This window comes from Nilaparvata lugens, chromosome 4 (genome assembly GCF_014356525.2).
Source record: "Nilaparvata lugens isolate BPH chromosome 4, ASM1435652v1, whole genome shotgun sequence".
In the NCBI taxonomy this organism is placed as follows: Eukaryota; Metazoa; Arthropoda; class Insecta; order Hemiptera; family Delphacidae; genus Nilaparvata; species Nilaparvata lugens.
This window is the reverse complement of record NC_052507.1, coordinates 50,589,448-50,604,383: the sequence shown is the minus strand read 5'-3', so window position 1 is coordinate 50,604,383 and position 14,936 is coordinate 50,589,448. Positions and strand designations below refer to the sequence as shown.

The following is a 14,936-nucleotide window of genomic DNA, read 5'->3' as shown; positions in this document are numbered from 1 at the left end:
CTTCAGTGTGGACATGGCTCTAGGCTAGATACTAACGATAGAACATGCATGATATTCAGTCGTCTTACAATTTTGTGTCATCACAGCGAAACGCTTCGACCAACATTTTTTGAGGCTAAGTTTTTGTATCTTCAATTTTTGTTTTTTATTTTTTCTTCGATGCTGTATTTGAGGTTGAATTATTTTTGTATCATAATAATTTGTAATTTTCCAGTAGTTTATCTATTGTTACTGGGTGTTTATTTTATGTTACAAGTCTCTCGCTGATGACAAAACATGCATGATCTTTGCATGATAAGCATGCATGTCATGAAAATTTATCATGCATGTTCTACCTTAGTTGCCATCCTCATTTGCAATGACAACATCTAAGCTACACGTTTGGATAAATAAATACATTTAAATTGATAAATAAGCCTGTGAAAGTTATTTGTAATCATCCATACATGCCCGTGTAACCTTGTATTTAATATATAGATGATGTATCACTGTAACTGTGTACATGATTGATGTGGTTATATGGTGTGATGATGAGGTGATATAATGTGACTGTGTACATGATTGATGTGGTTATATGGTGTGATGATGAGGTGATATAATGTGACTGTGTACATGATTGATGTGGTTATATGGTGTGATGATGAGGTGATATAATGTGACTGTGTACATGATTGATGTGATGTGCTTCAGGTGATAACAATAGTGTGGACGACGGTGATGTCGCTGGCGGAGTGGAACAAGAAGGAGGAGCTGGTGGCTGAGCAGGCTCTCAAGCACCTGCAGAAGTACACGCCGCTCTTCGAGGCATTCACCTCAGCCGCGCGCTCCCAGATGGCCCTCATGCTCAAAATACAGGAGTACTGTTACGAGAACATGAACTTTATGAAGATCTTCCACAAAATTATACTGCTTTTTTACAAAAGTAAGTGATCATTCGCATTCTTTCTTCGATCCCTTGCAACATTTTTACATAAAATTATACTGCTTGTAAATATTGTCGCTTGTAATTCTCACTATAATTTGCGTTATTACTCTGATCCGTTTGAAACTATTTACATAAAACTATACTGGTTTTTACGAAAGTTTAGTCTATGCTCACTATAATTTGCATTCTTTGTCTGTTTCTTGAAATACTCGTCTATAAAGTTAGCTCTTGTTGAATGGATATTTTTATTCAAATTGATGCTGGGTTTACACAAAAGTAAGAATTGTCGACAATTTGGCATGCGTGGAAAAATTTGCAACAAAACCATTGTTAATGGTTCCCTTGGAAACTCACTATAATTTATTTATTCAATCCGGGTAGAATCAACAGGTATTTGCACAAAACTCATTCAACCCTTGAAAAAACTATCCAAATTTTATGTATTGTTACAATCAGATTCATTGATAAGTTGGTCAGGTACATAATGTGCAGATAGATCATAACTAATCGATCTCCTTTGGAAACTGAGGTTAGCAATTTCTCCCCAAACATCGACTCTCGAGAGAAAGTTTGAATCTTGATTATTTGAATTTTCCCGTTCTTCCTCTAGTGTCTGTAACCTATCATTATTCATTATATCAAGATTATTCGACAATCTTGTTTGAAATTAGCATCAGGTCTCCTTAATTTGAAATTTGGTTCTTTTTATAGTTTGAATGTTGGAAATAATTATACCGGCTGACCTTTAATAACGGGAACTTTTAAAATGCCATAAAACAAAAGTGGGAAGGGCAAAAATGATTTTATTCAAACTAATGTTAAGTTCAAGACTCGCCATTTCAGAATTATTAATATCATCTATCGCTTTTTACTTCATTACTTCATCAGGCTTCCTCCTGAACGAATACATTGTTCAAATCTGTGTTGGCGATTCCTCATTGATCGCTGCAATATCTCATCTGGGATATTGCGGATTTCATTTTGAATTTGTTTTAATTTTTTATTAATTCAAAACAATTGATCAAATTGTGAGCGAAAACCACACTGGCTTCAATGAATGGCATTCAATGGCTACTGTGCGAATGAGTATTGTTTGGTAACCGTGTAATCTCACGATTAGGTTGCGTTTCCTGGTCCCATGGATCTGTCCACCTGCGATTTTCTGTTTCTGGGGCTATCTCAAATCAAACGTTAGCACAACCTGACCAGTAACTGTGGTTGAATTATAACAGACAATTCAGAATGATTAACAATATTCCAGTTGAAATGTTGCAGCAGTCGTTCAGGAATCTCAACACACGATTTAAAAAGTGTATTCATGCAGGAGGAAGCCATCTTAATGAAGTAATCGTCAGAAAGTGATAGATGCTATTAATAATTGTCAAATGGCAAGTCTTGAACTTTTACATTAGTTTAAATAAAATCATTTTTGGTCTTCCCACTTTTGTTTGATGGCGTTTTTGAAAGTTCCCGTTATTTTGGGTCACCCGGTATTTTAGGATCGAATTTATTATATGTTCATACATTCTAAATCAAGATTAACTAGTTTCAATTTTTATAAATTTATGTAGGTGAATAATTTTATTGTGTTTTTGCAGCTGAAGTGATTTCCGAAGAGGTGATATTAAAATGGTACAAAGATGGGCACTCGGTTAAGGGAAAAATGATGTTTCTTGAACAAATGAAGAAGTTTATTGAATGGCTGCAAAGCGCTGAAGAAGGTATTTTTATTCGAATATTTTTCATTTCACCACAAATATTTTATAATATACTAAGCTAAAATAACCAACCTGGATAGAAAATAACCTGGTTAAAAATCTGAAACTATTAAAGTTTGATTTAACTAGTTTCTAGTTATATAACCGATCATTTAGAATGAAGGGTGCCGTATCAGAAAATCTTTCATCTCTAACAGTACTTTATAATATGTTTAGATATCTATTTTGTTACTTGACTGCCAAGAAAACGTGCTTTGAAGCAATTACTTCTCTATGCATGTTAATCGTTTCGTGTTTTCAGGACTTGGTTTAATACACTTGTTTAATTTTAATTCAATATAAGAAATTGCCGGCAAACATTGATAGTTTCAAGGTGTAAACTTGATAAAGCTGGATTCGCACACAACAGTCATTGATTCAATGATTTATTCATCACATGCCAGGTCTTGAAAAACCTATATCATTGCGAAATTACAAAATAATAATAAATTAAAAATATTCTAAATATACAAAAGAAGAAATAATAAGTAAACTCTGTTAAATGTAATTGAAAAATATAAAATCAAGACAAAAAAAGTATAACCTTATTACAATTGAAAAATATTAGGATATGATGAAGAAGGAAGAACATTATTGTAACAAATTGATTAGGATTAAGAATAATAATAAAAAAAGTAAAAGAAAGTTATGATGAAGGAAGAATCAGAAGATGAAAGGTTACTAGAATTAAGAAAGATAATTGATTAATCTCTTTTCTGTATAGGGCTACTTGTAATATAGATATAAAGAAAATAATAATCTCAGTACCCTTTTTGAAAAATTTTATCACAACATGTTTCGGACATTTATGCCATTTTCAAGTGATAATATTCCAATGTCAAAAGATAATTACAGATAAGAGAAGAAAATAATAAAATATATGGCAATAACAAATTGATATAATACCAAAACTATTGATAGAATGATTTACAAACAAAAAGGAAAATTAATACAGAATAGAACTCAAAATAATCAAGGAAATGTAGGAAATAAGGAATATATTTGTGTTCCATATAACACAATATTTAATATAGCTATAAGAAAAACCTTTACAAAAAATAAATTCATTCTAGGTTATAGGACAACGAATAATGCATTCGAACTGATAAAAAGAAATCAAATTTAAAAGTACAGCAAGATAAGTTCAAAAAATCTGGAATCTATGAACTTAAATGTAGTGATTGCGACAAATTCTATATCGGACAAACAGGTAGAAATTTCCATATCAGGTTTCGAGAGCATATCCAAGCACTAAAATCTAAAAATTATACACAAAAGTCGGCATTTGCAGAACACTTGATAGATTCAGACCATAATTTTACAGATATAAATTCCAATATGAAAATACTTAATTATGGTAATAAAAGTCGAAAACTGAATGTCAAAGAAGAATTTCATATTTATAAAGCAGCAAAATTAAACAGAGATAAAATAATAAACTTAATCCAATTAGACACCAATAACCCCATTTTTGATTGAATCATGCGAATTTAAACCCAAAATTTACAGTCCTAGTTCATAAAAACATATGAATACACTAACATATGATCAAAATGAGAATCTTCCAGTAGTATTTATGTATTTACTTCATATCACTTGAAAATGGCATAAATGTCCGAAACATGTTGTGATAAAATTTTTCAAAAAAAGGGTACTGAGATTTTTATTTCCTTTATATCTATAATTGATTAACATTGAAGTCCCCATAATCAAACTATTATTGGTCTAATGAATTCAAATGGAATTATATAAATAAATAACCACACTAAACCTGCCCACATTGCTGTAATTCCATCCTTAAACACTATATGAAAATCGCAAAAATGGAGATAAGAACAATATTTTGAAGATATTATTGTTATTATAGATATATATTATATTATTGTTCTTGAAGATATATATTGTTCATATTAATATTTTGATAAGAACAATATGGAGCCGGATAGAACAATATTTTCAGGCAACTCATTCCATTCTCTTGTGGCCGTAACCACAAAAGAATTATTAAAAATGCTGTTCGATGCAATGGTATTTACATTCTATTCTAGTGACAGTGAAAATATAATTCTCACGTGTTCTTATTGGACTATTCCGACTCAGCCCGGCCGAGTGAATATTAATAAATAGAATATTAATAGTATTAGAACTTATGGGAGTTATATTTTCACTGTCACTGTTGTGTGTGATCCAGCTTAAGGTTCCAATTTTAGTATATTGTGTTTTATCAGAGTAAAGTAAATATTTTTTATAATCCAGTACTCTTATTAATAAGTGGAATTGTATATTTTTTATTCTGAATTTATTTATTTAATTTGATTTATTATTGTATAAGCAAAATAAAACTGATTTGATTAATTGATATTCCCTAGTAAGTTTTAATGTTTGACTGATCTATTAATGTAAATAGGTCCATAAGTTCTGATTTTAATTAATTTTTTCACTACACAAATTTCTAATTTTATTGACACTACACAAATTTCATAAGCACAGCGGAGTTTGGAAAAAATGCAAACATTTATTGGCAGTGAACGTAAACAAAACAAAATAAAGTAGAGCTATGAATTTTACTTGGTATTGTAGTTGGAAGCTTTGTCAATTTGTTTTGCTGTAACCGTGGCCAGGAATGCATTGAGGAGGCCGCCATTGCCTTAACACCTAACACCTCATCTCGTCTTTCCTTGGGCATAGGACAGAAGGAGTATTTTACCAAGCTCCGTACGTCGGTCTGCCAATGCGTTACCAACATAGGCCTACTGTCAAAGAATGTTTACATTTTTGGACCCTACTGTATATTTAAAGCTATTTTTTGAATGATTGATGAATCTCTCAATTGCTATTAATTTGTATCAATGAGTATGGAATAACTTATTTTTAATTTTATGGAATTTCTTCAGCTTGAAAAAGAAATAATTTTTTTAATTTATTTCAGAATCCGAATCTGGGGAAGAAGAAGATTGAAAAAAAATATATTAATGATATTATTAAGGTAATGTAATTGTAGAAAAATTGAAGAAAAAACTTGAGAAATGTACATCATTCATCCTCATTTATAAATTTTTATAACATTAGGTTTCAGTGCCTTTTTAAAAGTAAAGTCTCCATTATCATTCAATTAATTACAAAAATGTATTATACATGTGGCTATCCATTTTTCATAGTGATCTTTTAATTAAATTTTTTTATTAAAAATTGTGTTGTTTCTGTTTTTACCTTGTACAATGTTTGATTAAGTTGATATTATAAATTTATGCCCATTTCTTACAAAAATTTAGTATTATTTTTTTTCTATTTCGTTGACAATTTAGGTTTTTGTGCTCTTAATTTTATTGAAAAAGTTAGTTTTTATTGGGATTGATCCATAATGGAGTTAAAACTGTCTTCAAAATCTCCCCACCAATAAAATGTATTATTCATGAAATTCAATGAAATAATTTATTGCCAATATGAGACTTGAACATTCATAATTCAATAATAGAAATAAATTTTTGTAAATTTGATTTTTTCGTGTTTAATGTAGCGCTAGAAGCATGAGTAGACTTATATACATGTAAATTTAATACTTCTTCCTTTTTGCCCTCACACATCTGAAATTCAAAAAAATTATAACCGTTTTAAGGTGTTGAAAATTCACATTTAAAACTGATTTTAATGTCCAGTTTAATAATAATATGGAGGCAGGTTACTTGGGATGAAGATAACTCCAGTTAAAAATAACTTGAACCCTGTGGATACGTACATGTCTCAGGTTCCTGCCTCTAATAACTAAAACGTCTACTGGAATCGTAAATATAGGCAATAACGGAATATTGGCATTCAATCTCATGATCGAACAATCATATGAGAAAATAATATTGCTGGTTAGGTATATCTGAATTTGAATGGAACAATAGTAAACTGGCTTAAATTAAGCGAACTTTGGTGACTGACAGAACGGATTTGAAGATTTGCCACTCCTGGGCTATTCAAAATTTATCCAGCTATAGAAGTTTTTATTCTTTACTTCTTTATATGCCGTACTAAAATTTACTTCCCTGGGCTATAGCCCCATTCAGCCTATTATGTAAATAAAACCCTGGCTACCTGTCAAACCCTGAAATTAATTATTCCTCTGTATTATATGAAATATTTTATTAATTTTCACATTGATAATACATAAATCATTTGAATTATTTGCAAAGGATCAACCGGCTTATCCCAAAGCTGCCCTTTCCCAAATTTATATATAAATAGTTCCTAAAGATGGGTGATATTTCTTCGCTTCAATCAATTTGAGCCCAAAAATTTATAAACTAGGAAATTCAAATTTATATACGGTAGGTACAAAAACAACAAAATTGAAATATCTCACTTGATTATAAATGAAAACTTGGAAATATTGAATCACTTTGAGAATTTTTAAACAAACACAAACTCACAGATTTTTAATCTATGAATGGTTGATTCATAGATTGCACTTAATAGTAAAATGTCCTAACAGATATCGAATTGAACTAGACAATCTACAAATAATAAACCCGGTAGCCCAACTAGGTGTATACTATACCTAGAACTTCAGTGCAATAACATTTAGGGGATACATATTCCAATTGCGTCTCCCTTCATCGGGGTTAGGGGGGTTTTGAAATGAAGTTCAAATAAATAAATTGAAACTCAAACTACTATTTTTTAATTGTTAGAAGACAGATCACAAATATAATTTCAAGTTAATGGATTGATGAAGATAATTACAATCTGCATGAAATATTAATAACATTTAATCAAATTCGTGTCAGATTGAAATTCTATTATAGCAACTATCATAAATATATTTTTCATTTATCATAATATTGTTATGACAATATGCCTATCATAATACAGGTCATTTCTAAACAGCGAAGTATTATAGAAGTCGAGAAACAAGAACTTGACTTGAATAGTTTCGAATTTCACATAATCAGCCATCAAATTATCATATAACCTACCAATATTTTCTTCTCAAAACAAACTCTTCATAATACAGTACGGCTCTTGATTTTTTGTGAATACACCTTATAAACATTGCTAAGCTAAGTAATAATATTATAGTCTAGTCTAGTTTGATGGTAGCCTCTTCCTATATTAGAAGCTTTTTACATTTTATAAAAACATTTCCCAGGCGTGAAAATAATAGTCTATACCTTCGTATGGCAATGATGAGTTGATAACTGGTAAAACCTTGAACATCATTCAATATGCAGAGTTATCAACTCGTTACTCTCTCAAGAGTTGACTTGGTTGAATTATTCAACCATAAACTAAATTAATATGTATACACATAAAGAATGGCCAAGGTAAAAGAGACCCTGTGTTATTTATACTGGACAGTATTTGAATAAATTTTTCGATTTTTTCAATAAACACAATTTTTAAATAAATAAATATTATTGTATCAATCGAGTTTTTGGAAAATTAACTGGTGAGATTTTTCAAAGTTTTTCGACTCTTACTATCAAGTTATCAAAATAAAAAAGGTCCTTAGTAGTACAGTCACTATATACATTGGTGCATGCAATTTATATTGTAGTTCTGATTGTTTAATATATTATTTGGGTACATAAGAGAAGTCCAGAACCAATTTCTTCATGCAAAATTTCCTTGTGCTAGATACAGAGTGACACAAAAACCTCGTATTTTCGGCTCATTTTCCAGTTTTCAGCTATTTCTGCCAAATCTCGTAATCGGACAGAAAAATTTGCTCTCGCATTTTTTTAGATTATAAAATGAGATCATTCGGAACTCTCCATCTCCAATGAATACTGAGTTATGATTTTTCAATAATGAGTGAAATTTGAAGAAAAAATCAATTGTGATGGAAAATTTATTGTTGAGTGTACTTAAGCCCATATTCCAATACACAAAAAATGTCCATTTCTATATTCAAAGCTATGTATCTTGGTAAAAAGATACCTTATTATAAAAATCCCATATTATAAAAATCATTACTTGATCTTGAAATGTACAGTAGAATTTTCTCTCTCATCTGCTGTAAACGATTCATGGAGTATTAAAACGAGTATTGGAATATGGGCTTAAGTACACTCAACAATAAATTTTCTATTTTTCGACCGAATTTGACTCATGATGGTTGATTTTGGACCGCCTTGACGAGCAGAGAAGAATGAAGTGTAGTAGTAAGATGAAATATGAGCATTGTGTCAAAAGTTATAAGTGTTTGAAATTTTGATCCTTGTCCTAAGCGCGCCTTTACACTAGGAAATCCTGAAATGAAGTGCATCTAACGGGCGATTCTCATAGAACATAATCTCATGAACTTATGTCATTGTGCGAAATATCAATGTGTGTCCTAAGCGCGCCTTTACACTAGGAAATCCTGAAATGAAGTGCATCTAACGGGTGATTCTCATAGAACATAATCTCATGAACTTATGTCATTGTGCGAAATATCAATGTGTGTCCTAAGCGCGCCTTTACACTAGGAAATCCTGAAATGAAGTGCATATAACGGGTGATTCTCATAGAGCATAATCTCATGAACTTATGTCATTGTGCGAAATATCAATGTGAGGGCAATGTAGTTGGTGATGATGGTTGAAGCTGAAAATTAGGTGTTTTCCACAATACAAGGAGCATTGTTATCAGGTATACCTGGAAATATATATGAGATAGAGCGTTCTACGTGATCTGAGATTGTAGAGCACAAAAATACGCCCAGAGGGATTTTGAATTTTTCATCTAAATGGTAACAATCGGAAGATATTGTTGATCAAAAACTGAAAAGCATCACAATTGATTTTTTCTTCAAATTTTGAAGAAAATCAATCACAATTGATTTTTTCTTCAAACCTGGAAATCTATATGAGATAGAGTGTTCTACCTGATCTGAGATTGTAGAGCACAAAAATACGCCAGGAGGGATTTTGAATTATACATCTAAATGGTAACAATCGGAAGATATTGTTGATCAAAAACTGAAATTATTCATCACAGTTGATTTTTTCTTCAAATTTCACTCATTATTGAAAAATCATAACTCAGTATTCATTGGAGATGGAGAGTTCCGAATGATCTCATTTTATTCAGAATTTTATAATCTAAAAAAATGCTAGAGCAAATTTTTCTGTCCGATTACGAGATTTGGCAGAAATAGCTGAAAACTGGAAAATGAGCCGAAAATACGAGGTTTTTGGGCCACTCTGTATCTAGCACAAGGAATTTTTTTCACGAAGAAATTGGTTCTGGACTTCTCTTATGTACCCAAATAATATACTGTATTTAAAAAATCTGAACTACAATATAAATTGCAAGCACACCCCTTTTTTATGTCTATATTGACTGGACTATAGGAAAATTGCTGGGGTTTTGTCAATAGATCTAATTTATTAGATCAAAAATCTTATCGTGTAATAATAAATTTAATTTCTGTGAATATTTCCAGAATGAAATACTTCTACAACACGATGTGTCGATAATGAGGCATGAAGCAACCGAGGCATGAGAACTAATAACTGGAAAAATCTGTGTAAATCTTCTACTAGACTTTCAGGAGTGAATGATAAACTATGAAAATAATCATTTTGGCGACAGATTTAGTGTTAGAGAATATTTGTCAAGAAAGGAAAATCAGCATAGAAGTTCAACCAGCATAGTTCAAGGATACGAAAATTAGAGTTTGCACTTTCATAATGACAAGTGAAGAAAATTGATTGACACTTTATGTGGACTCGACTAGTGTCAATTGTAGTACATCATCAGACAAGTAATCTTAATTAATATAATATATTTTGATAGAAATAATAACTACTCGAACTGAAATATTATAAATGGTGACTTTATGTAGTCTAGCATTTAAACACAATGTCATATCAGCTTCGAAGCTGATTTTGACTATTAAATTTACATAGAACTGATGTTGCTAAATGATCACTTGGCAAATACCATAATTTACATTTTGAAAAAGTACCTTCATCTCTAAAAATATAGGTGCCTTATACTTGAGAGTGTGAATGGTTTGTGTATATTTATGTGTAACTGCAATTATTATTGATTAGGCCTATACGAGATAATTAAATTTGAATAGCGTTTTGAAATGGTAAATAGAGTAATAGAAATGGTTAGAATTGAATTGATATTATTTGTCTTCTTATAGTCCAATTGAAATAAATTGGTATCTTATAGTTCTGATTAGTACAATTTCAGAAATACAGCTTAATACAAGCTCACAGTAATTTGTATATTTTACTAAACTAAAGCTTTAATAATATTAATATTATTGTAAGTATGATTCAAATTGTATTGAAAATACTTGGAATGTATTCTAAATGTAAATTTCAACCATATTTGATGAGTTTGAAGAGTCCCAAATCCTTTACCAGTAAGAGCATTGAAATAATTTCAATATGATAAATTTATCAGTTCAATTCTCAGTGTTGGAGAGTTATAAGTCCTGAAAGAACAAAAAAATGGATGTAAGTGTTATTTTAAGAGCAAATATCTCGAAAATTGTTTTAAGATATCGCAAAACTCTAATGGAAAGTTGACAAAACTTGCATGATATTTATCAAGTTTAATTTTTGTAGAGTTAGTTATGTCAGAGAAGCCAGTTATGTCACCCTCATGCCTTTAGCACAATGAGTAGGGATGGGCAGATGGGCACTTTTGACATGTTTAATTCCTAGCTAGTCCCAACAAAGCTGCAAAGTTGAAAATTGTGTTCCAAACAATCCCTCCTAAGTCAATATTGATCTATTGTTGCAAAACTGAAGATTTCACACTAATCACTACAGCTGCTGCAAACAGTCGTAGGGGAATGCGTAAAATTAATTTATACATTGATAGATATTTTTCAAAATAGTGAAATTATACTTGAAGAGATTTTATAATGCTCTATAAACTCATAATCAGCATGGATTTTTTCATCTATCGTTAGGAAGTTATTAGGCCAAAAGAGCCAAAAAATTGGAAACTTGTTTTTTCAAAAATGTCACACCTTAATGAGCAGATATGTCAAAAAAAATTATGGAAGATATGAATAAAGTGTTAGATGAATGTTGTAGGCTTAAATTTTGTATAGAATAGGCTTGTCCGTGCTAATGCAAAACTAAGATGCTTAATTAATGCAAAAATCAGGAAATTGTACCAACCCCACCTATTTAGCACAGGTGATAGGGATGGAAACAATAGTATGTTTATCTCCTCACTACTCTAACAGAATTTCGGGGTAAAAATTGTCTTCCAAACGTTTCCCTCTATATCATTTTTTGAGCATTCATTGCATAATAATAACAAATAAGCTAAGATATAGTACAAGAAAATAGTACCGTCAAACCGGCTAACTTGGGACAGTTTAACACCTTTCCTCCAATTCCAACTCACCAGCTGTCTGTGCAATTCATTCCGAGGCATTGTGGTATTGTGGATTTGTTGGGAACACATAATTGAAAATATTTATTAACGTTTTGAACATTTGATTAACAGCTAAGATACTTTTTTACAGTCAAAACAATTTACTATCTCCAACCTAAAAATTGAGCCTTAAATAACTTCTATTGTGAACACTCAATTATTTTAATTTACAGTTAAAGTATTTTTATTGTGAATATGAAACATATTATTCAAGTTTTAGTCTTCAACCACTCAATTGTCTCATTTCAGGCAAATCATATTGGTGTCCCAAAAGTTACCCAACCTCTGCGGGTAATAATACACCATATTTTTTAATTTTTTTTCAGAACAGGTTGGAATAATAATGAAATTGAATGTAACTTATATATTTGAAGTATTATCAAAGACCTACGTTTTGAGCACAGGAGAAATAAATTATTAAAATAATAATGGAACTGAATTCCAAGTCAAAGTTGAAAATTGTCCCAAGTTAGCCGGTTTGACGGTATTATTTTCTTCTAAATGTTAAGAGATTCTTCACATCTTCCAATAACAAGATTGGAAATTTATTTGAAACTCAATCGAATACCTCACTCAAGTTTACTGTGAATGAACATGCAATAAATGTATGTAGAGAAATCTTTGATGTTCTATAGTGAGGTCCACGTTATAATGGCAGTGTTCGATTAGCAATGGTATTGCTATCCTTGTCTAACATTCAACAAAGCGGATAGCGCTATCTCTTTCTCGCTTTGCTCTGTTGCCAGTTCGTCTTTCAACAATATAGATTAATAATTAATTAACAAAATAATTAATCTTAATTATGTAAATTCATTATTAAATTATTGAAAAATATAATTGATTAAGGTAATTTAAACGAGAATGAACAGTCAATATTACATCAATAAACCTGTATCAGCAGCCATCTATAGAAGGCATTGACGAAACAGAGGATCGGTAACGTTGTTCTCCTATCTTTCTCGACTGCCATTATAACGTGGACCTCACTATAGATGATAATTGAATGTTTCATGAGTTCTGAATAATGTAGGTAGGCCTACCGAGATGATGATGATGATAATAATAAATGTATGGTGAAATAAAATTATATTGCTTAATATTACGAAATCTACACTTCATCTATAAATAAAAAACATAAATACACAATGCTGCCATTTTAAAATCACTGGTCAGACAGGCAACATTTGAATTATTGTTATTGATCGACTTAATTATTATCAACTACTTAGGGATGAAGGTACTTTCTTAATAGTCTGTAAGTAACAGTTTTATTGGATTTATATAAATATTTTCAATTATCAGTAAAGGTGATTCAATCTTGGGCTGCTTATACCATAGAGAAACGTTATAGCATAAGTAGACATCCCATGGTATAGGGCGTTTATGTCGCAACTTTTACTGTTATCCCAAGCCGATAGTTCACGTAGTTCTCTCCCATGCAGCTGTGAGACGCTGGTAGTCTCTCAAATTGTGCCGTTCATACACTCTCACCCCAACAAAACAGTAAAAATTGACAATAATCAACAGTAATCGGCTTGAGATAACAGTAAAAGTTGCGACATAGATTCCCTATACCATGGGATATCTACTTACGCTATTGTTTCTCTATGCTTATACTCAGAAGGCAACTGGTGATATACGATAGTGCTGTATTTATAAATATATATCACCCCCCTATGAACAACCCAAGGTACCTAAAATGCAGCTATTCTAGGTACATTAGAACAACCCATTCAACTTTGTATTTTGTGAGGGAGGTTTGTGTGAAGAATTTCATTGCATTGATATCACCAGGTTGCGCTCTGTATGTATGCAGCGTCAAAGTGATTTCTTTTCACTTATATTTTTTCCTGTTTCAGAAAAGTGTAATTTTTCAACTTTCTCTACCTCAAAATTATGAAAATTAAATCAAACTTATTGAAATGAAGTGATTATTGATGATTTTATATAAAAAACTAAATACAATAAAAAAAATAATTTAAAATGCAACAGTCTTCAATTACTAAAATTTGAAATACTTTTTGTATGGAAGTAAGTCATAATAGATTCAAAATCCATCAGACAGGAACTTGTGTGTGAGTTTAGCCTATTATTTTGTCATTCCATCATGTTTATTTTTTATTAAACTGAATTGAACACTATAATGGGAAAAGTATGATTGATTCATTCAGAGGAAAGTCATAAAATGAGTTTTTATAGTATTACATGCAAGGTTGAACAAAATTTCTTTAAAATTCTTTGAAATTACAGCCTTGCTCCGTTGTTTTATGTCATTGGAACAGGAACCTTTGTGAATGCTTTCCAAATTCAAGGAAAGTAATTGATCACTGAATCGAGATTTCATCTAAGTTAATTATAATTGCTTTGGAACTCTGTTTTAATCACCCAAGACTCACCAACTACTGATTTTTGTAATATAATAATTCTTCCCTTTAATATGGAATATAAATTACTATAAACTTTTGTAAATGGAAATATTTGTTAAAGTGCTTGATTAAACATTGATAGCAAATCTGAATTGACTACTATTTTCAACTAGTTGTAAAGTTTAATAGTGAAACTAATACGAGAACCACTTCATTCTGTGTTTTTCACGTATGCCTATAGAGAGTAGTGAGGTGCACGTTATAATGACAGTGCATAATCACAGGAGAACTGCGTTGCCGATCATCTGCCTTAGGGCCGTTTGCACAGTGACAGTTTAAACTAAATTTCAATTTAAACTGGATTAAATCCGTATTAAGTCTCGTTTGCTATATTATTTGTTTCATTTTGAGTTCAAGCCACCAGCTGATTAAATTCAGTTTAAGCTTTGACTGTGCAAACGTCCATTAATTTATTATGTTTCTACATTGTTAAAAACGGATTTGGCA

At 30.9% G+C, this 14,936-nt stretch overlaps 1 protein-coding gene across 6 annotated transcripts in view; it reads left to right on the top strand.

The window, feature by feature from the left end:
* LOC111045754 (protein krasavietz) overlaps window positions 1-14,575 on the top strand; it is a 30,837-nt gene extending 16,262 nt beyond the window's left edge. For 3 of the 6 annotated variants that reach the window (XM_039425748.1, XM_039425744.1, XM_039425745.1), the window contains 4 exons: window positions 691-922; window positions 2,524-2,646; window positions 5,612-5,668; window positions 10,097-14,575. In XM_039425748.1, coding sequence (XP_039281682.1) covers window positions 691-922; window positions 2,524-2,646; window positions 5,612-5,640 — 384 coding nt within the window. In that variant the 3' untranslated portion in view covers window positions 5,641-5,668; window positions 10,097-14,575. Of the gene's footprint in view, window positions 1-690; window positions 923-2,523; window positions 2,647-5,611; window positions 5,872-10,096 lie in introns of those variants that run through there. The other 3 variants (XM_039425746.1, XM_039425743.1, XM_039425747.1) reach the window with 1 other exon arrangement.
* Window positions 14,576-14,936: the final 361 nt, after the last annotated feature.